We start from the raw sequence: 21,612 nt of genomic DNA, 5'->3' as shown, positions 1-21,612 counted from the left end.
CCCAGGCACAGTACTGTCCTAATCATGTACAAAAATACCAAACCAAACAAAACTGCAATCATGAAGGAGGATTATGGATTGTTTTTTTCTTTGTTGCCAGAACAATGTTTTTGTCCATGCATTTCAAGGCATGCTATTGTTCATGAACAATTTAAGAGAGAAATATTTGATACTGCAGGGGGGTTGCTAATGACTTAATCAAAGGCAAAATACCCCTTTGTTCCAGTTCTATGTTCATATAGTTTAGTTCTTATTAGCATTGACTTTCCCCAAGCCTTTAGCACCTTATTTATGAAAGGCAGCGTAATGAATTTTAGCAATAAACAATTTTGTTGGAAAAACAAAACAGACCAGTCTTCCACTCACTGACGTGTGGGTGTGAAACTCCTACTGTTATTCTAGAAGGGCTCTACCTTGGCTGTTTTACGTTTCTTCTACTGTCACATGGCAAAAATATTGTGCCCCCCATCTCCATCCATATGTAGGAAAAGAGAAGTCAGAAACCACCTGGTATGTGAATAACCATGTCTACATGAGCAGACACAAATCCCGCTCCAGTCAGTCTGCCAGCCGCCGAGCACAGCATCCCTTCTGTGTCTCCCCTCCTCCCAACACATAACGAAGAGCTTGAGGGTTCCCGATGTATACCTGCCCTTGTGATGGTGGTTCATGCAGGAAGAAACCATCCTACGTCATACGGACAGTTTTTATGGCAAGAGAAGGACATGCAGAGGTTCTAGTCTGATGATGTTTTTCTTGAAGTTGGTCAGGAGTCTCTGATATTCTCACTCACAGCTTGTTTGCACACTCCCTTTGCAACTGAAATGCAGTTTGCAACCAATGCACCTAAGGTCTGCTCTGGGACAAGCTAAAATCTCACTGTCAAAGGTATGAAAGTATTTGGCATTTGCAGTGATAACAGAGAAGGATCTGCAAAAAAATACCTGAACTTTCTTCAGACCTTTTAAGCAACAGCTTGGTCACTAGTGCTTCCCACAGTTCTTCATTGATGCTCTAATTACAAACCAATACCAGCTTAGGCTGTCTGAAGATAAACGTCACATTTTCATTTAATTCATTAGACTGTCTGCCTCATTGCCATGAAAATTATATAGAAAAAAATATTTACTTAAAGAGACTTCTTAAGTACAATCTCTCAGCTATTTAAATATCTGAAACAGGTAGGGTAATGAATCTGTATGAAAATGTGTTGAACTGTCAAAGTGAGGCCTCTGCCAATCTTTTGTCTGTACAGCTCCAGGCAGGCTGAGGAGTTCCCGTGCTGCTGGGAGCTGGGAACGCAGAGCTGCAGCAGAGCCCTCTGACCAGCTCTGCCCGTTCCTCTATGTCCAGTAATTTTATTCCCCCAAATCCCTTTGCTATGGCTACAGCTTTGCTTTTCACCGGGAAGGATTTGCATTTGCAATCGGCAGCTCAGACCTGCATCCCGGTCAGTCTCTTGTCTTTTCTCTCTCTGTAATGAGATTCTGGCATGTAAATAATACCGTATGGTGAGGGCTTTGAGAACGCTGCTGGGTGCTGGATGTTGCAATGGCCTTGCCATTACGCTGTAATATTCTTCTGATGAGCAGCAGTTTCCTCAACAAAACATTGTGCCTCTCGAGCATCTGAAAAGAAATGAAAACAGGGATGATGATGGCTCTTATGCTGAAATTTTTTTTTTTTTTTTTTTTTTTTTAAGTGTGCGTGCTAGGGAGCAGTGATTTGCAATCATTTGAGGGAATACTGCAAAAAATGCTCTTGGGAATATTCTTTCCACTCTGCGCAAAAGAGTATTTGAGACATTCCAATGTTGCCAATAAAGCCCATTTCTCGGGGACTTCAGGTGGGGGGAAACATGTAGATGGGCATTTGGGGGAGACACCCGGATTGATGGATGTGTCTGAGAAGTGCTTGCTTGGTCATCTTGAAATCCATGGTGGGCTGAGGCTGTCCAGCTGAGGAGCACGGTCTCTGACGGGCTGGACGGCACACGCGGCAGCTTTCTGGACTCAGCAAATGTCAGAATTGATGTCTGAAGGATTTGCAAGGATAGTTTTTGGCTGCATTACATCAATGTAAACCGGGAAGTGACTTATATTTATGAATAGTGGAGTTTCAGGACATAATTCACTAGGCAAAAAAATAAGGAGCTATAGTTGAAAAATAAACTGTTCATGGAATATTTTGCCAAGCTGAAAGATGATGTTGGCAAAACCAAAAAGCTTCAGTTAATTTTTATTTCAGCTTTATGATGAACTATTTATTATTCCAATAATTATATTTGATGGTCAAAGATCAATATAGACTATATCAGTCATAATGACAAAAACTGCCTGTCTTTACTTAATGCATGTCCAGTCCAGCTCACTGAAACCCGGCTGTCGGTGACTCTGTTTTGGCAAGATGCTGTTGGTGACGCACCAACCCTTGCCTGCCGGTAGCCAAGAGGAGATGCTTGCCAGAGGACAGCGATGCTGCAAACACCTGTGAGCCCAGGCAGCGGGTCGGGAGGGAGGGCAACCGTGCCACATGCCCTGAGCTGGAGCTGTGTGACACCATCTCTGCCGTTCCTCAGGAACAGAAGCCCTGTGTGTATGAAAACCCTTTGTGGGAAGTACAGACCTTCAGGTAATGCCACCCTGAGTGTTCTCAAATCATGGAGCTGGCTACAAACTATGCTTTTATTTTTTTATGTGAGCACCTGTTCTACTTTGTCTTCTAGTTTCTGAACCTCTAGAAATGGCTCACTTACTATAATTAATGCTTTTTTCTGCAGAACTTTATTGATAATAAACCTTTTTATGTAAAAGAAAGAAAAAAGCAGAAGTTTTCCTGAGGCATATCCCAGTGTCAGGATCTATTGGGTACATTGCCAAATCATCTGGAGATTTGCATTAAAAAGCACAGCGTTAGCTATCCCGAGACATCATACTGTAATTCAGTTGCTTATGTGCTGCTCAATTAATCAGCAACCATAATTAATCCTTGAGACTGGGGGTTTGCATGAAGATCTCAAAGGAAAGCTTTGCAGCATCCTCATGCAGTGGGGAGGGGTCCTGCACCCCTTCCCAGGGTGGGCTGGCTGCTGGAGGAGGCTTGGGCTCACCCATTATTTCTAATTACATGTACTCAATGTTTTTGCCTCCCTTGGCACGCTTGGAGGTGGCAGGACATCCCTTTCTCTGGGTGCTGAGGCTGTACCTCTTTTTCTGGTCTTTTTACCCCTGTTCCACCTTGCACAGGGCTGTTGAAGCCCAGCCCGGAGGGGTCCATCGTCTCCAACACGTGCAGAGAAAACCCGTTTTTCCTTGTCCCCGCTAGCCCCTGTGCACCGACAGCATCATATTCCTCCCACTTGTTTTTCCTCGGAGCTGGGGGGTGAGGCAGGGGAGAGGCGGGTAGCCGTCCCCTTGTTTTCAAAGCGCTGGTGCGATTCCTGCCATCTGAGTCGTGCGGATGTGATGGGAATGAGAATCGCGGAGCTCCGTCCTCACGCAGCGCTTTGGAAATGAATCGCTTTGATCTCAGGCGGATTTCCCTGTGCTATTTTTAGATGCAGTGAGGATAACCGAGGGATGTCGATTCTAATGCAGACAGAAAGGAGCTTCAGATGCAGTTTTCCTCCTGGGGCGGGAGAGAAGAGCAGAAGGAGGAAAACAAGGCAATCTCCACCAGCATTTCTGAGTCTTCTGGAACAGACAGAGATAGGTTGTTAAGCCCTCGAGGCTAGAGAGGGATGTTCCCCAAATACAAAATTCACTAGATAGATGATAATTCTCTTTATGCATCTCCTTGCTGCTTTTTTTGTATAACTCATCGCTCTGCTACAGCCCAGAGTCAGGATGTGTGATTAAATTAATCTTTGTGGTGTTGTGGCTGTGTTTAGAAGGGACTGCTAATTGATTTAAAAATAATTGCAATGTCTCTCGCTTTCCCTGCTTAAGGGACATGTGTGGAGATCTCAGATTGCTCAGTTTTAATCATGCCAATTCCTGCCTTGTATTTCATCTTAAAAAATAATATTTTTTTAAAAAAAAAGCAAAACAACAAACAGATAATCAAATCAAGCCTTTCTTCCGTAGTGGCAGGAGTGTGTGTGCGTGTGTGCAGGTTTGCTGCTGAGAGGAGCGAGAACCTGTTTACAGGGAAACTTTCCGAAGGGTTTTTTTCTTTTTTTCTTCTGTCTTGTTGCTGGGGAAACCGCCATCCCCGGCGCTGGGAGCGGGTGACTCACCAGCCTGGTCCCCCGCTGCACGCATCGCACCTCGAGCTACAGCACGGGAACAAAGGAAACACAGACTTCAGCAGTTCGACATGAAATACATAAAATCTCCTTTCCTGGTGTCTCCAGGACACGGCTGGTGACAGCTGGCTGTAAGCGGTCCCCAGAGGCTGTAGGAAAGCCATAGGAGAGGCTTTTATTTGGTGCCCTGGGAAGAGGGAGGTAGTGCTACCCAGAGCGATTCGGTCCCACACCCTGCAGCGGCCGGCAGACCTGCGGGAGGGTGAATCCACAGGGAATCCCACAGCTACAAAGGTTGCTGAAGCTGATGGAGAAAATCCCTATTGATTTCCATTGGATTTGCTCACTTCCCACCTTTCCATAAATATTCACAGGAACACAAATGAGCCCTGCTCACCTGCTCCCTCATCTCCTCTGTTTGCATCTGTTGGAGTGGAGGTCAGTTCTGCCCAGCTGTGAGCTCTGGGGCTTGTACTGGGCATTTGTTTATTTTTAATCGTGATGCCCATGGTGCCTGTGGCTAAAGGACAGCTTTCCATGGCCAAATGCAGTGGTGCAATGAACCTGATAGTTTGTTAGCATCAATCAAGATGCTAATATACTTAGGTTTAAAAATCCTAAACCATGAGATCAGCCGAACAAGCTTAAAAGTCAGAAGCTTAAAAATAACAAAATTAGGATCTACTTGGGTTTTGCAAAGCGTTTAGTGCTGTTTTATTCATCTTTTCTGTCTTGATAGCTAGAATTTTAGCTGATACTTTGGTGCTTCTGATTTTCATGTTTTCTTTTTATTCAGTATCATAGATTTGGGGAGGGGGAATCCAGGAAAGGCAGTGAGAGTGCAGGAGAGCAGTGAACGCAGCAGGACTGGCAGCAGCCAGAAATCAAGCTTAGCAGGTTGTCACTAGGCTGGTGTGTTTGGCGCCTGGCCTTGGCAAGCTTCAGGAAACTGAGCAATAGCTGGAAATTTCCCCTGCTCAGGTTTCTGGGCAGCCTGTGATGCACAGATGTTTCTAACATCTGCATCTGAGAGCAGAGCCCTGATGTTACAGTTGTTGAGGTCTGAGAAAGACATTACCAGCTCTCGACTTCCAGTTCTTTAAACACAACCCTTCTCCCGCATTCCCTCCTTCTCCCCTCTTTTCCCTTTCCAGCACTGGGGCACAACCTGCTTCTTCACATGAAGTTAATGCAACAGCTGAAGCAAAAATGTTAAAATTTGGAAAAAGAGCTCCAAACTCCGTGTCTCTTTAGTTACCAGAGCACAAATGTGCATGGCCAGATGGATCACTCAGACATCCTCTTCCCCCCCATCCATGAACCATGCCTGAGCAATCTTCCAGAGTTGTTCAAAAGACCCTGTGATACCCAGGATGCTCCTTCCTCGGCATCACCAGGACAGCCCTTTATCTTCTGGGCAGTTCTCCATGGGCCGTGGTTAGTCCCCGTGTCCCTCTGCAGTGAAGCGTTCCCCTTTTGTTCCCTTCCCCTGCTCCAAGCTCGCTTTTTCTGCAGGAGTCCCTCTGGGTTTGATGCTATCAGTACCGCTGCCTCGCTTTGCTCTCCAGCCCAGAGACAGCCCATTCCTGTGAACCTGCGCTTTCCTGAAAGGGGAAGGAGAAAACCAGGCTGGGGGCCGAGCACTTTGTCCTTTGTTCACCCCGGAGAAGTGCTGTTCAGGTGCTCAGCGTCAGGCCCTCTTCATAGACAGGAAAATATACCCTCATTCCTCTGCACTCAGGGGAAGGAATAGAATGAAAGAAAGTTGTAATATAGCCCAGAATTTGGAGTCATGCTTGGACAAACCCCTCAAAGGCTCCCCACTGGCTGTGCCAGCGCCCCGTGCCTGACCAGTGCTCCTGTGCACCCGCTGCAGAGCCAGCAATGGTCCTGCAAGGATGCTGCGCTTTGCAGGTGTGATGGGGAGGGAGAGACCCGCTGGGGGGGAGAGAAATCCACCCACATGAGCAGAGCAAAAAACTGTGCTCCACAAGTTTACATTTTGCACCTGAAAGATTAAGCTGCAAGTTCTGCATCTGCAAATTTAAGGCTTGTGTCTCTTCACCTGCTCTGGCCGAGTCCTGTTCTTGTAGCTTGGGGGGGTAAGGTACATCATCCCTGCAGCTCCAGCCACCCTCTCAGCCCCACAGCCCCACTCCCTCCCTCCAACTCCCCACATCTCAGCCCCATTTTTTTACTGTGTATACAACAACATACCACTGCTGGCTGTGCTTTGGAAGGCAGATGTGTTTTTTCCCCCAGTTTCTTGGCAAGACGCATTAGCTGCACTGAGCCATGCGTAAGCTGCTGTTCTGGGGCTGGAGCCCCTGCTTGCGTGAGAACCTTTTGACACAGCTCAGCATCACCTGCAGCACACTGTGAAGTGACCGGGCACACCTGGAGAGCTGCCAGAAGTCAGGGCAGCAGAAGAGTGCTTTTAGCTCAAATAACGAAGCAGCATTTCAAGCCCAGTCATAAGCCAGTGCTGGGTTTTCACAACAGAAATTTGGATTTAGAGGGTGGACTGTCTTCTGAATCCTAAAACCCCTTTCCTGGTGAATTCTTAATTCTGCAAGTAGGTCACGCCTGCTCTCTCCCTTCGGGTACGGCGGAGACTTGACAGGTCGAAATAATAACTCTTATCTCTTTGCTCTCTGATGTTAGATGTCGCTGAGTTGTTCCCTGCCATCCGCTTTTCATTTCTTCTCTTCAGTTCCTGTAAAACTCTGCTGAACACACAAGTTAGTGAAGGATAAGACATTTCTAGGCCCCACCAATTTCTGTAGCACATGGTCTCTCCCCCACCCTCAGTGTGACCCATCGCTTTGCCTGGCATGGGAGCAGGCTGGAAGGACCACAGCATCCAGTGAAGTCGCAGGGCATCCAAAGCTCACCTTTAAGCTGCAGTTTCAGTGTGCAATACCCAAACTTGACAGCCCCCTGCCTATAAAAACATCCCTGATCTATAGGGCATGCCCAGGTGTTTAGCAAGAGCACCTCTGCAGGGTGTGGAGGCCACCGCCAGCTCCCCCAGTGCTGCTGGCACAGAGGCTGTGTTATTGCCAGTTAATGCCATCGCCGCTCCCAGTTCCGCCATACAACACAAGTACAATTTCTTACACTTGCATTTTGCCTACACACATTCAGCTGAGTCTCTGTCATAGAGGTTTCAGCTTCCACAGGGAGCCTTTTAGAGACCTCGCCCTAATTATGAGGCAATTCCAGTGACATTTTAAATTATGGGTGAGTTTTACATAATTCTTTTGATACATGTTGTTATGACATGTAAAATTTCATCTTTGCCAGATGCAGTGAATTATGTAAGATCTTTGTTTTGCGTTTGTCAGGATAATTTGAACCATTGCACATGTAACAAATGCACTTTCAAAGGACCCAGTCCTGCCCACAGCTGCGATAGTACAGATAAGCTTCATAAACTTTATTAAATTTCTATTAAATTATATAAGCTCACAGACAGGTTTATATGACAGTGTTCAAACTGCAAAAAGTCAAGCGTGCAAGGAGCAGGAGAAGTCTTATCCTGCAATGCAGCCCCTTTCCTGGGCTTCCAGCAATGGCTCATTGTATGATCAAATGCTGTTTTTTCCATGGGGGCCCCGCCTCAGCCGCCGAGCAGGCTGCCTGATGCAAATCAGTGGGCAGCAATTCAAAAAGCTGTTTTCTTCCCGTCATTCCGTGTGTGGCCCCAGCCCTTGTTTACTGCATACTACACAGCCTTGCTGTAAAGATGAAATACTGTTTCTGCTTGGGTTTTTTCCACGACACTCATTACTCCAGTTGTGTTTGTTTATTTCACATGCAAACTATTAATTAATTTGTCTCTGTGAAGCCCAGTAAGGCAGAGGAGAAACATTATCACTCTAGAGATAAGGAACAGAGACACAGAAAGAGTCAGTCAAGAATGTAAATTAGTTTGGGATGTTCAACCTGAGATGCTCAAGAGCCAACGTCTGCATGCACGTAGGATTTATTTGCTTGCTTTAGTGCTGCTGCAGCTTTCAGCACGGGCAGGACAGGACCGCAGCGGGCAGCTGCTACCCAAAGCTCTTCCCAGGGCACGAGACAAGAACCAGCAGCCAGATGGAGAGGAAGGGAGGAGGATGGCAGGATACCTGCAACATCTTCTTGGCCAAGATTTGCACAGGCTTGATGGCAAGCAGAATATTAAAGGAAACCAGCGATGTGATTTTGTGGGTGCTTTCTTGCCATCCATTTGCTCTGTGTCTGTTCAGGCACCAGTTCACAGACTGCAGCCTGTTACTGGTCATCAATCAGTCCAGCATGTTGTGCAGTTATCCCACAGCCTGGTCAAATTTGGAGAAAAAAATCACCCCTTCCTTCTCTCACTTGGGCTGCAGCATGCACCAGTAATGCAAATGAGGACTCGTATCATGCAGAAAAGCATGGGCAGCCACAGGAACCCAGCTGCAGGGCCCCTGTTGAGCTCACCAACCTCCTTGGCTTTCTTCAGACCATAACATGCCAGCTCCCAGCCCGTAAATGAGAGACCTGAGCATGCAGAAACTTTCACTTGTCCAAGTTCCAAGAGTATTTATATAATTTAATCGATAAATTGCATTGATTTATTTGCACTAAGTAACTCCTTGGGAGCTGGTTAATAGATAAGGGTGTGCATGGTGCTGTACAAACACATCATAAATAAATGTAGCTTGCAAATCAATTGCCAGATATTAGTGATTAATCTTCTCATAGTAAAATAATGTGATGCCTGTCCATTATGGATTTTTTTTTTTAAAACATCTGACCTAAGAGGTTTCAGAGCCATTTATTTCAGGAAGGCTGCCCTTTAAGCCAGATTGTACACTTTTTAAAAGGTTGTGGGGTTTAAATATCACCGTTACTTACAAAGCAAGGCTCCCTGAGTGGTTTGACAGCTGCCTTCATCAGAGCGAATCAAGGTCCTGTTCAAATAAGTGCTTGGCCGTTGAGGATGAAGGCTGGGTTCTTGCAGGGAGTTTCACAGTATCGTCCTCTTCGGCTGCAAGCGCTGAATACATAAAGTCCTGTAAAGGTTACCCAAAAAGCATGTGAGGAACAGCACAGACATTTTCCTCCATCGAGTCACTTGCTGGTTCATTTTCTGACATTGGTGGGAGAGCTGGGCACGTCACAATGTGGTATTTTACTACCCTACATTTGATGCTAGTTTTACGCAGGCAAAAGACAAACCTCTCTGACCAGAGTCAGGTGCAATTCCAGGCACACGCAGCCCAATAAACCCCTTTTTCAGGCAGCTGAACCCGACCAGACTGTGGCCACCAGCTGCATTGCCCACTGCAGCGCTCCCGAGCTGGGCACAGTCGAGCTGACTCCAGCCTCGTTCATCCCCGTGATGCATTATTATATAGCAAGGAGAAAATGCTTATTCAATAGCTGTTCATCAGGTTTTCCAAAAAAAGGCCAAACTTCCTTGTCTCTGTACCTTCCTCAGCCTCTCTTAGCACATGCAGTGCAGCAAGGCAGGGCCACCTGGTCCGGGTGGCTCTCTGTCATCGGTAGTTCCACATAGCAGTCCAAATATATATTTTTTTATTAGGAAAAAGGGCTTGTAAAGTAATTTATGTGCAATTGTTTTTCATGCCTACAGTGTCTTTCTTTTGCTCTTCTCTCCTGCTTTCTTCTTCACACACTTTTAGGGATGCATCCCTTTATTTTATAGCACAACATTCACTTTTAAGAAGGGCAGGTGATAGCTGAGCTATTTGGATTAGGATGTTTTTGTTCTAGCAGTGTTTATGGGACAGGGCAATGTACAGGTTTGCTGCTAAACTTTTAGTTGATTCTACAGATAAATTCCCAGCAACAGCCTGAAGTCCATTGGGACACAGACGAGGAATTTGGAAGAGCACTGTTACCCATTGTCTATGTGAACTAACACAAACCACCTCATTACAAATTCAGCCTACAAATCAATGATTTCCTTCTGGTTATAGAGCAATTACACGGTTTTACCCCAAGGTTCGGACAATAAATAAAAGTGGTTAAAGCCCCTGCTGCTCAGCCACTCGCCCTGGGCCTGTTTGTTCCAGGATGCAATACGCTTGGCCTTGATGAGCTCATTCATTTTGATTGACCTTCCTGTAACTACAGTGATTTTTCCTCTTGGAGCCATTTTCCAGGAGGCCGAGGAGGTGACTTACCCTGCACTCTGGGTAATCAGAGCAGAGATCAGCTTCGGTGGGTCAGAGCCAAATGGCTGGAAGTTTTATTGGCATTTAATGAAGACTTTTGGTACTAAGACAAATGCCTGGATCTGTAGGCAGCCCAACTTTCAGTGCCTTCCTCGCCACTTTTGAGTCATCATTTATACCATCCCACTCAATGGTTATTCCTAGGCCTGCTCTATCTTCCCAGCACTTTTTTGCACATATCCTTTTAATTTCCTTTAACCCTGCTGGCGGTTAACCTTTTCTGTTTGGTTGAGGGACTGGAGTCTGCTTTCCTCTTTCACGCCATTGCTGAGCAATTCTTCACCATTGCACTTCACCTGGACTGATCAAACCCCTTCCCGCTGAAAACTTTTTGACCAAGAAGGAAAAGACTTCTATCAAGGCATTGGTCCCTTCCTGCTCACCATGCAAGGTGGCTCAGCCAGTACCAGGGGGAATATGGGGCTTCTGAAAGTGCTTGCATGAACAAGGCTAGCAGGTTTTTAATCTCCTAAACATTTTCCAGGGTACTGCCTTGGCAAGGTGTCTGCTGACTGCTCTAAGCCTGCTTTGCACCATGAGGTGTTCCTGGAGCTTGCTGGTACCAACCCCACTCTCAGCTGTTTGCGAGGGAGCTCTCGTATGACAAACATACACATATATGCATCTATCTAGCTATATTATCTGTCTGTCTATCTATCTACCTACCTACCTACCTACAATATATATATTAAAAATGTGTATATGTGTGTATATATATGTGTCCATGTATCTTTCATATGTGTTTGTGTGTGTGTACATGTCATACATCTCAATGTGCTTGTGTGAAGATATTTTCCTCCTTGGCAGAATCTAAACTCTGAGTGGGCTGCTGTCTGTCTGATGTCGAGCATGATGGGAGAATTCTGCCTTTGTCTCCATCGGAAATGAAAACGATTCAGCGTTGGCTCAGTAACATGCCATGGAGAGATGTGCCAGGGACCAGCTCTGCTGTGGGTGAGCAGCTGCCAAAGCTCTCCTGGAGCCAGGTGTGTAACAGGGCAGGTACAGTCCTCTGCTCTGCACTCTGCATGTTGTGAGGGGCCGCACTGAGGAGGAGAATGACCCTCAGCAAGTGGGGAAACACCGATGAGATGCTGGCTTTCCCTGACAGCAGAGGTGCTGTGGACTAGACGATCTTTCGAGGTCCCTTCCAATCTCTAACATTCTGTGATTCTGTGACCTGCCATGGGCTGGGCTCAACATCGTGCATCCAAGGCAGCTGCTTTTGGCAAGTGAGGCAAGCCAGAAATGCTTAACCTTTCCTTGAATGTTGATTAAATTTCCAGAAAAGGATACAATGGGACTAAGAATTAGTGACCTAGAAGGTGAGACTGGTGATGTGTTCACATTTTGAGCCTTGGGGATCATCCAAGAAGAAGAGGACAGTAGCTGGTAAGAGCGGCATCGCTATTCCCAACTGGTTTATTATTTCCTTTGCTTTCTCTTTGTTTTGCTCAGTCTACCCTGATTAAGTGACCAGAAGATCTGCTGATTGAAACTCCCTAGAAAACCTCATTGTGTTATCTAATGCAAAACCTTTGTATTATTTAATGCAATAATATTTTTCAACAATATCTCTGCAGCAGGTGGGTTCCCAAATGTTGCCACTACTTCCAAAGGCAATAATTGCTTTTTTAAATGAAGAAAGTTAAAAACCCACTCCTTTAAACAACAACAAAAGTTCTGCTTTTGCTTGACAAGGAAAGAAGTTTAATTTTTAAAGATCACTCTATACTATTACCTCGCTTAATTATCAGAAGGGATGGCTGGATGAGCAGACAATTAAAATAAGGAGAAGCTCAGAAGGAAAAGTTCATCAGTGTATTAGACAGACAATGGGGGAAAGTAAAACTATTTCAAGTACTATTCGAAGGAAACCATTTGGGAAGGAAATAGGATTAATTAAGTTTTGAACCGGTTAATTTTGTTATCTAAAAACATTTTACAGATTAACCACTGTAACATACTTCTGCATGAGGTAATGTCTCAGGTCCTTCAGCAACAGGGTGAATTGCTGGTCTAGAGAAAGGTACTGCAAATCAGTATGGGACTCCAGACTTAGCAGAGCCTGTGGTGTGTTCTGCAACCAAAATTAGGATCAGCCCTTGGGACAAGCACAATGGAATAGTCTGAACTGTGCCATTTGATTTTGCTGGACTGGTTGAAGGTCAGGGTGTGAGCCGAGTCCTGCTAAACCCAATGAGCAGCAGTGGTTTTGTTGCCTCTCATGGAGAATGCTTCTTCCTCTCTGATCCTAGGGCTCCGTCCCCTCCTTCACCTCCCTTTCCTTTTCATCGTAACCAAAGTGACTCGTCTGCTTCACTGCTCTAAAACATCTTTGGTAGAGCCACAACAGTGACCTGGAGGAACCTGCAGTGAAGCCACTGTCTCCAGAAACACCCCTGAACAGGAGTAATCTTCTTTCTGATGCTTTCTTCCCATCACCCCTCCCCTGGAGCACATGTGTGTGCAGGACCAAGGATGCTCCAAGTGTCCTTCAGAGGGTTTCTGAGAACAACACTAATTCATGTAAACTCTTTGGTACCTTTTTCCTGTTTCCCTTGAGAGGGTGTCTGTAAACCTCTCCTTCCACAGCCTTGTCTCCCTGAGGTTTTGTCTGTAGGCCTGGTCCTGAGCTCACAGTAGGAAAAAGCGAATACAGTTTTCACTGACTTTGTCTCAGACCTCACTATGATTTTCTTCAAAATATAGATAGTATTGTTTGAAAACATTAAAAAGAGCTCTGAGTTCTTGGCTGTATGAAACTTCCCTGCTGCAAAGGTTTGGACAATGGAGTCTGTGCTGCTGCTCCAAGTGCAGGTCCCTGCTTTGTATAACCAGGTGCAATAATTGAATTAAATCAATACCCAAAGGAAGGGCAAAAGAATGATCTGCTCACCCCTGTTGGATAGGGCTTTTGTTTGTGCCTTAGTTTTCTTTAAGGTGTGGGTGACAAATCATGACAAATTACTTTCCAGAGCTTTGCAGGCTATTCACTAATGAATTAATTTTAAAAGGCACCAGCCATGGTCCTCCCAGCGCTGCTGCTGCCACGGCTGTTCAACCCCAGTGAGCAGTGTTTTGCCGTCAGTGCCTGAGCAGTTCTTTTCATTGCAAAGCCCTCAAATTCACCCCAGGCTCCCTTGGGAGCAGGCTCTGAGCTGAGACATCTCTACACAGGAGCAAAGACAGAGTGTAAGAGAGCTGCCTGTCCCCTAAAATGTGCCAACAGCTCAGATCAGCCCTGATCAATATCTCATCAGATCGACCAGCTCTGTGTGCTATAAATGCCAGGACAGGGATGACTCTTCCTCCATATACAATGTGATGGCCCTTGGTGGAGGGTGGACCTGTAACCCTGTCGTTGGCAAGGGGACAAGCTCAGAAAAGGAGTGTGACAATGTTTGGTGCTGAGAAACCCATGGGAGATGAAAGCATTTGTCCTGCCCCCTCCAGTTATTGAATTTAGGTGAAAAATGACAAACATATGTGGGGAAAAATTTAGGTCTACGGGTGCTTGAAAGTAATTTTCTATACATGGTATTTAAGAATCTTAACTTACAAATTGTTAATAATGATCTTTGAAGGGAACCCTGTAAACTGTCTTCTAGTCCCTGATGAGATGGAATAATTTATTCCATTTCTCTGGTTAATGTAAAACATGTTTGAAATTTGGGTTTTCCTTTAATATTTAAACTTCCCCATGAGAGGAACTGCAGAAGGGCAGGGTGACCAACATGGTATGTTCCCAAAGCAGGGTAAGCTCTGCTACTGGAGCTGATCAGCAATAAAAGCCATCATGCATTAGCAAACCCAGCTCATTTCAGGGCCCTGCTCTCCAAAAGGCATGAACCTCAGTGCCAGCCTGCCAGGAAAGGGCAGGGCCCCACAGCGCTGCTCACTCATGCCAGGGAAGAGAGTTTCTTAAAAATTTACCCCATGAATTGGGAATTTTGTCAAGAACAACTTCCCCTGAAAGAGCGGAAAAAAAAAAAAAAAAGCCCAACGCTGGTGTTATTCAGGGTAATTTGCATGGTAGGGTTTTTTCCTAAGAAATAAATTTATTTTAAATTGGCTTTCTACTATTCTTTTACATAATTTTTTGCAGACACGAAGTGAGACAAAACCATGATGTTTTTTGTTTTGGTCTTACACCATGTAGGAAACTGAGCTCCAATATTTAGAGCAGCCATTCCCCGAGCTGGTAAAACGAATCACACTTTCTGTGTCCTTCATGGACTATGCCAAGGCTACAGCAAACTGAAGGCTCCACCTGCGACGGTCTTGGCTTCACCACTCAAGTTGCCCCTCTCTGGTTCAGGAAGACACAGGAAAAGGACAATGTTAATGCAGAAGGGTCTGTATCCCAAGGAAAGCTAAGCAATGGTGTTGTGCACCAGTGGTAGGGGGGAGAGCCCTTAAATATCTGCAGTGATAAAAATCAGAGCCCAGACAAGAGGGAGTCTGTTTTAGAGAGAATTGTTTATTAGAAGACAGGAGGTTCTTACGTACAGATTCTGTTCTGCAAAAGTGTCCTGGTCACGGCTATGTCAGGGAGACATTTAAACCCGTTAGAGCTGGCTCTGGTCTCCACGCAGAGATACTCAAGACACAGCAGAGCTCTGCCAGACCTGGCTCTCGTGCTGGTGCTCAGCTGGGGAGAGGCCTGGCGTACCACAGCATCCCTGAGCTCGTTACACCATCTTTATCACACTGGGAAACCTGGCCCAGGGGCTGGAAACCAGCGGTGGGGACACCAGACGGTGCTGCAGAAGGGGCACCGTTCCACCCTGGGGTAACTTGGAGATACCTTCCCGAAGTCGGGAATTGTCTTCCATCGTGCCAGCAATGAACGCAGCTGAGCAAGTGGCTACGGAGATACAACCATGCTATGAGGTAGCATGAGGTAAATGAAAAGAAAAAAAAGGAAAAGAAAAAAGGAAGATCTCTGTAACACAGAGAAGAGCTCTTCCCACCCTCCCTCGCCCCAAAAGCAGGCCATCAGGCAATGCCTGAGCTCCCTGCAGAGACCTCCGAGAAAGCAGCTCTGACAGGTGGATCACAAAAAGGTAATTTTGCCTCATAATAGTCATGCTTCTAGCAGTATTCCTCTCAATTTCATGGGTGACCTGTTTTCTTTTGGCTTGGCAGGTAGCATTTGTCAGCCTTCCCTAAGGTCTCCACACAGCCCCTGCGGTGGCTCAGGGCTTTGCCAAGCCGAGCCCAGGTGCATCAGGAAACTGCTGTGCCAGTCGTGCACCTCCTGAGCCAGCTCCAGGCCCGCGGTACGCTGCACAGAGCGCGGGCAGCAGCGCTGGAGGGGCAGGGACAAGAGACATGGCAGGTGAAAGGCATCAGCCATCACTTTGGCAATAACAGAAGGGCTGAGACCAAGATGGTTGGTGACTCACAGCCAGCGTAGGGCTTTGTTTCATACCAGCCCCTGGGCTTTGTCCTCATTCCAGGTGTGCATTTTACTGGCACACATGTGGCAGTAGCAAAGTGGGTAGACCAGTGGCTATAAGTTTTCTTTCGACAGACAACCATCAATATGGACATTTTTCCAACATCTAGCAGATTTCTTAAAGGAAGGTATTATCCAGTAGTCATCTGTTTAACTTTCTAATCTATGGGTGCCGAAGGACAAATAAATACTCCAGAGTTTGGGTCCTTAATCTGGTCCCCTGCTGAAGCCACATTCTTGTCTGCCCAAGGGACTTTGCTGGCTGGGTCAGAATATCACCTTTATGTCACTGTCTACAAAGGCATATTTAACTCTATTTCTCCTTATTAAATTCCAGTCTATGGCTCCAGAGACTACAGGTAAAACCCTGGGCATAATCCCCCACTTTGCCAATAGTGTACATGAGCTTTTGTCTACTATCAGGACTCTATCAAGAGCATTCCCCTTTCAGTCCACAATATTCTGAAGGAAAAACTATTGTTGGAACAGGTTTGTCAGAAATTTAACATAATTGTCAGAAACAGCTGTTTATGGCTCATCTCGCTTCTCACCTGTAATTCAGGAGTGATCTTTGTTAGCTTGGGATATTAGAGACCTTTGAAACTAGGGACTTGGCAGTGGACACTCACAGCTGATGCCAATGTCAATACAAAAGATGGGTCAGACTACAGACCTCAGAAGGGACAATTTGTGAGATGAGCATTTTTATTTCACTGCAGATGGCCTTCAGGGTTGGAGGTACTGGAGATGAGGAATAACAGTAAGACTGCAGCTATAAAGCAAAGCAGCAGACCTCCAGTTATCTTTAGGATAGTAAATGCTCAGCATTGAACTAGCTTTGCCACAAATATGCCTATTTTAATCAGGTTTTATGTTCCTAAGGCACTCGGATTCCTTTTTTGGATCATGCAGCCCAATAAGTCTGATGTTTGGGGTTGGGAGTGTTAAGAGAAATGTTCCACAAGGGCATACCACACTTAGTTGAATGGAACAGATGCTCCAGACCCCTTGAGTTATCAACACCTCTGGAGGAATCACGGACACATCTTCAATTTTTAAGAATTTCTACGGTATCGGTTGTGCTCCCACCTTCTTCACCCTTTGGAAGGGGGTGAGCTGAGGACCTCAAGGCCCTGTGAAGGCCAGCAAGATGGTGGCATCTGGGGAGGGCAACACCCTGCTCCAATATGGGAGCTCAGCAAGCTGGAGCTCTTTGCCTACTATGTGCCACAAAACAACAAATCTGAGGGTTTGATCTGAAACAATCTCCTTCCCTCCTCAGACCTAGCCTTTAAAAACACCATTGTCCCAGCCTGGTCTGAAGTCTACTTCCAGCTTGGTTAAGTGGGAGGGACATAGCGCAGACAGCCGAATACCTGATGTTTATTTCAGGCTAACATTTATAGGTTGCTTTTTTGCTTTCATTTCCATCATTCCTTTCCAGAACTGGTTCTCCAGCCACCCATGATGAGAACTTGTTCCTCATATGACTTCTCAAAACACCTTGATGAGTGAAGCTCACCTGTCAGAGCTGCCTGGATGTTACAGATGAGAAAAATTTTCACTGATATTTTTGGAGAGAAAAAGCAGGAGAGAGGGGCGTTTTCTCTCCCAGGCATGTGCACAAGGGCAGGAGGCATGGGAGCCTTTTTCCTCCAGACTAGACAAAGCTGGCTCCTGAAGCGTACCTGCAGTGATGCACAGCAAATTCCGAGCATCCTCAGGGTGCCACTGGCACAAGCAGTGCTTGACTCACCGGGTCTCTTTGGGACCCCCGGAACCGAGGGCTGTGGGAAGGCTGCTGCGAGGTAGCGCTATGTGGCTGCACTAGGGAAGTCTAACAGGGAGGGCAGACACGGAGAAGAAGCTGGAGAAGCTCAAAGCAGAGGAGTACAATTCACTGGGGCTCCAGCAGTGCACGGCGGAGGGGCCGTTACCAAGACTTTGTGGCAATTAATAATCACTATGTTTTGAGTATCTCGGCTGGGCATGTAAGACCAGTTCTAACAATACCCAAAAGAAATAACATGTTCTCAACTGTATAGTGTACGGCATTACAGGGGAATAACCCATTACACAGAAAGGTTTTGAACATTAATTACAGTATCTTTTATAACTTTGTAATTTAACTGCCAACCCTTTCCCTTGAAATTAATCGTGGATGTACATCATATAATCAAACAAGCTTTTTAAAAAAGTACATCTTAATATAAATAGTTTATTCAGTGCATGGTTGTGTATACAACAAATAATAAACAACTCTTTTGTACAAGGCAGAAAGCTGCCTGTACAGAACTATGTCAGTTTTGGAGCACAGAATCCAACGATGATTAATGCACAAAATCTTACACATCATGCAACTCTATGCCAATATTCCAACTTTCTCCCATGCAACAGACATGATGACCTAAATGGAAACCTAACTACATTTTTTTAAACAATTGTTTCCAATAGCATGTATAAGTATATGTTGTTTAGGGGTAACCTGTCCTAACGCTTCCTCCTACACAATATTCACGTGCCCGTTACAGTGAAAGGACTTTTACAAATAAGACGTTTCTTATAAAAAAATTAAGTCACCTTAATTCCACAGTTTCTGTCTTTAGAAAAGAAGCCACAACAATAGTTTAACATGACACACAAAATGGAATTAAGAGAAATCTACACTGGAGGATAATTTTATCCCTTTCTGTTAACTTCCACTTGGGATAACAAAACAACTCAATTCCTACAGACTGGGGTTAGCACAAGAACTTTACCAGAAACTACAAATCTATAAAAATTTATATTTCATTGTGTTTAAAACCACAAGAACACTGTTTGCTTGAGCCTGAGACACCAACTCTCAGTTCCAACCCTGAATTTTTGATTATTTTTTTAAAGACGTAGTTTTAAAGACCCATTGGAGTTCAGAAATCAAAAAGTTGCACTATTCCAAATTAAAGGATACATTTTTTTATCAAGCCTTAGATATAAAACGGTAAGCCAAGGAAACAACAGAGTTTACATATTTGTTTTTTGTTTGCCCCTATAAAACATACAAGCATTAAAATTTCCTTTGAAGAGCAAAAGTGGTCTTTTTCTGAGTTGGAAAGCAAATTCTTATCAGCAGTGAATGCTGTGAAATGTTTTTGTTTTGTATTCCACAAAGCATAGGAGAGAGAGAGAAAGAAAGAGAGAAAGAGAGAGAGAGAAAGAGCTGGACATTTCTTCTCCGAGATTTATTCCACAGTTATGTTTGCTGGCTATCCAAGTGCCTTGTGATATGCACAAGCATATTCTACATTATTGGGGTATATCCTTTGACAACCAGTAGATCTAATGGCTGATAAACGAGTGACCTATGCAAGTTCGGTGGCTTGTCCTGGGCAATTGAACGTTTGGATGAAAGACTGCTAGTAAGAATTCAACTGCATCCAGAGGTAAGGTTCTGTTTAGAGAGCACTTGGCTTGCCTGAACCTGGCTACGTTGACTCGTTTTGGCTCATGGATTTACCCCCGTTTAGCACTCCTGAAACACTTCTGCTCTTTGTTGGGGTCCCACTTCCAGATCTTGAGAACTCTGTGAGATCGTGGAGAGAAGGCTCTTTGTACATGGCCACTGCAAAGCAAAAGAGAGGCAGCACGTCAGCACGCGTTACGGGCTACTTGGTCTGTTGGTGCAAAGTGTGGTGGCAAAACTTTGGGATTTTTCATTCAGCAACGTAAGGAGTGAATGAAAGAAACACAGCAAGGAGACCTCTTCCATTTCAAACACTCCTAAGAACCTCCAAGCTTCTCTTCACAGGAATGACATTTTAGAGAAGGAAAAAAGCACAGCTCCCTCCCTCTCCCAGTTAAATCACCCACCTACCCACTGCACGTACAAAACTCTGCAAGACAGACCTAAGCTGATATAAATCAACATTTCCTTATTAATAGAGAAGTAGCACTGTCGACAGCTGTGATTTGACCTGTTACTTGTATATGTAGCCTAAGCAAGTGGGTGTGAAAATGGATTTTCAGTCTTCTGTTTCCTTTGTTTTCACACACATTAGAAGTGAGGATCAACCTTGACATCAGTTGCGTAAAACCCAGTCCTAAATGTAGACTGCCAAACTAGTCCAGCATCCACCCAGGGCTGTGCACCTTTGAGACAGCCTTTCTGATTCCAAAATGACACTGTCTCAAAGCGATACTTAAGAGCATAACCCAGAAGTAGAGGGCTTCACCCCTCTAAAGGAAGGGGCATATGGTAGCTGGTTCTTCTGGAGCAAAGGAGCATCTCTATACATCGACTGAGATCTCCCTCTTCACACTGACCAAAGAGGGAGCCAAGTCTGACCACAGTCCTAATTCAGATGCTTCAGTTAACTGGGATGACTCTAGGTCCTGGCTTTTAATACACAGAGGTATTTGTATGCCACCTGCATTATTACCTTTAATGCCACCTGCTGATGCCATGCTAATTGTGGTTTAATAAGCACCGCACAACAGAGTTTTATCCCAGTCAAAAATAGACCAGCAAACATCCTGTAACATAACGCACAGATTGACACGTTATACAGCAAGTTGCTAATAGCCTGTGTGCAGATGTTTGGGTCACTCCACATAGAGCATTTGTTACCGATAAAGGAGACAGCGTGGACTTTGGACACAAAGAAACTAATATGCATATTTGGTTAGATTAGAGAAATGCAGAGGTAATGCAGAGAAACCTAAAAAAAGCAGCTCTGGTTATATTAACAGTCTGTTACAGAACATTATACTCCTGTTACGTAAGTAGCTGAACCCTTCAAATATGTATGCGCAGCAATTAAACATCTCTGACACAGGTTAAAGTCAGTTCAGAGAGATGGAGCAAACCCAAGCAATTACCTTTTAATGGTTTTGGAAGAAAGTGTGCTGCAGGTTTATTTTTCTTCACGTGGTTTCCTTTCATTATTTCTCCTTCCTTGTTAAGACCCAAATACCAACCTCGGCCCGACTGTTGCTGTCTGTAGATCATTGAAGAATACGTCACATAGTAGTTTTCAAATACTGATTCTTTGAACTTGCATTCAGGTGTAAAATGTTCCTGTAAGAAAGGAACAGATCAATATGTGTAGTGTTGAATCTCACATCCGTTAATGAAAAAGCATCCAATATTCATTGCCTTCCCGACAGCTAAAAGACATACCTCTCACCCTCCACTATCCAATTATGAAACACAGCCCCTAAAAGTATTAACAAAAGAGTAACACGATTTGAAACCTGTGAAATGATGCTTTGAGCAGCTTGAAGTATAAAAAGCATAATAAAATCTTTTTGAACAACGAGTAAAAAGTCTAAGTGAAGAATTATTGATTGATGCAGCTAATGGACATTAGGCAGCTGTGATGTCAACCCCAAGGGACCAGCTCTGGTCCAGCCCCACAGGCGAGAAGCGAGGCCACGTGATGCCTTTGTGCATTAACTGCTGGCCTTAACTGCTTATGAGGAAAGTGCAATAAAAATTCAAAGCCAGGATGCCATGAGTAAATGGTTGTCTCTTACTAACCTAGCAATATTAAGTTAGCTTGTAGCCGCTGCCTCTTTGGTCTAATCTATGCTCTTTCTCTGCCCAGTGCATCATCCCCTGGAAGCCCAGCTGTCAGAGACCCATGCACAGCCTCTGCTCTGGGACTGGCAAGAATTAAACGGTGCCACAG

The 21,612-nt window shown here is 45.0% G+C and overlaps 1 protein-coding gene across 1 annotated transcript; it reads right to left on the bottom strand.

The window, feature by feature from the left end:
* Positions 1-19,407: 19,407 nt before the first annotated feature.
* Positions 19,408-20,999, bottom strand: LOC104470921 (fibroblast growth factor 13; the record flags this gene model as incomplete). The annotated part of the gene is made up of 2 exons (XM_010086042.1): positions 19,408-19,544; positions 20,801-20,999. Coding segments are annotated over 2 exons (336 nt in total), but the record flags the coding sequence as incomplete, so codon positions are not given.
* Positions 21,000-21,612: the final 613 nt, after the last annotated feature.

This window comes from Pterocles gutturalis, unplaced genomic scaffold (genome assembly GCF_000699245.1).
Source record: "Pterocles gutturalis isolate BGI_N339 unplaced genomic scaffold, ASM69924v1 scaffold43005, whole genome shotgun sequence".
Classification (NCBI taxonomy): Eukaryota; Metazoa; Chordata; class Aves; order Pterocliformes; family Pteroclidae; genus Pterocles; species Pterocles gutturalis.
This window is presented reverse-complemented; position numbering and strand designations above follow the sequence as displayed.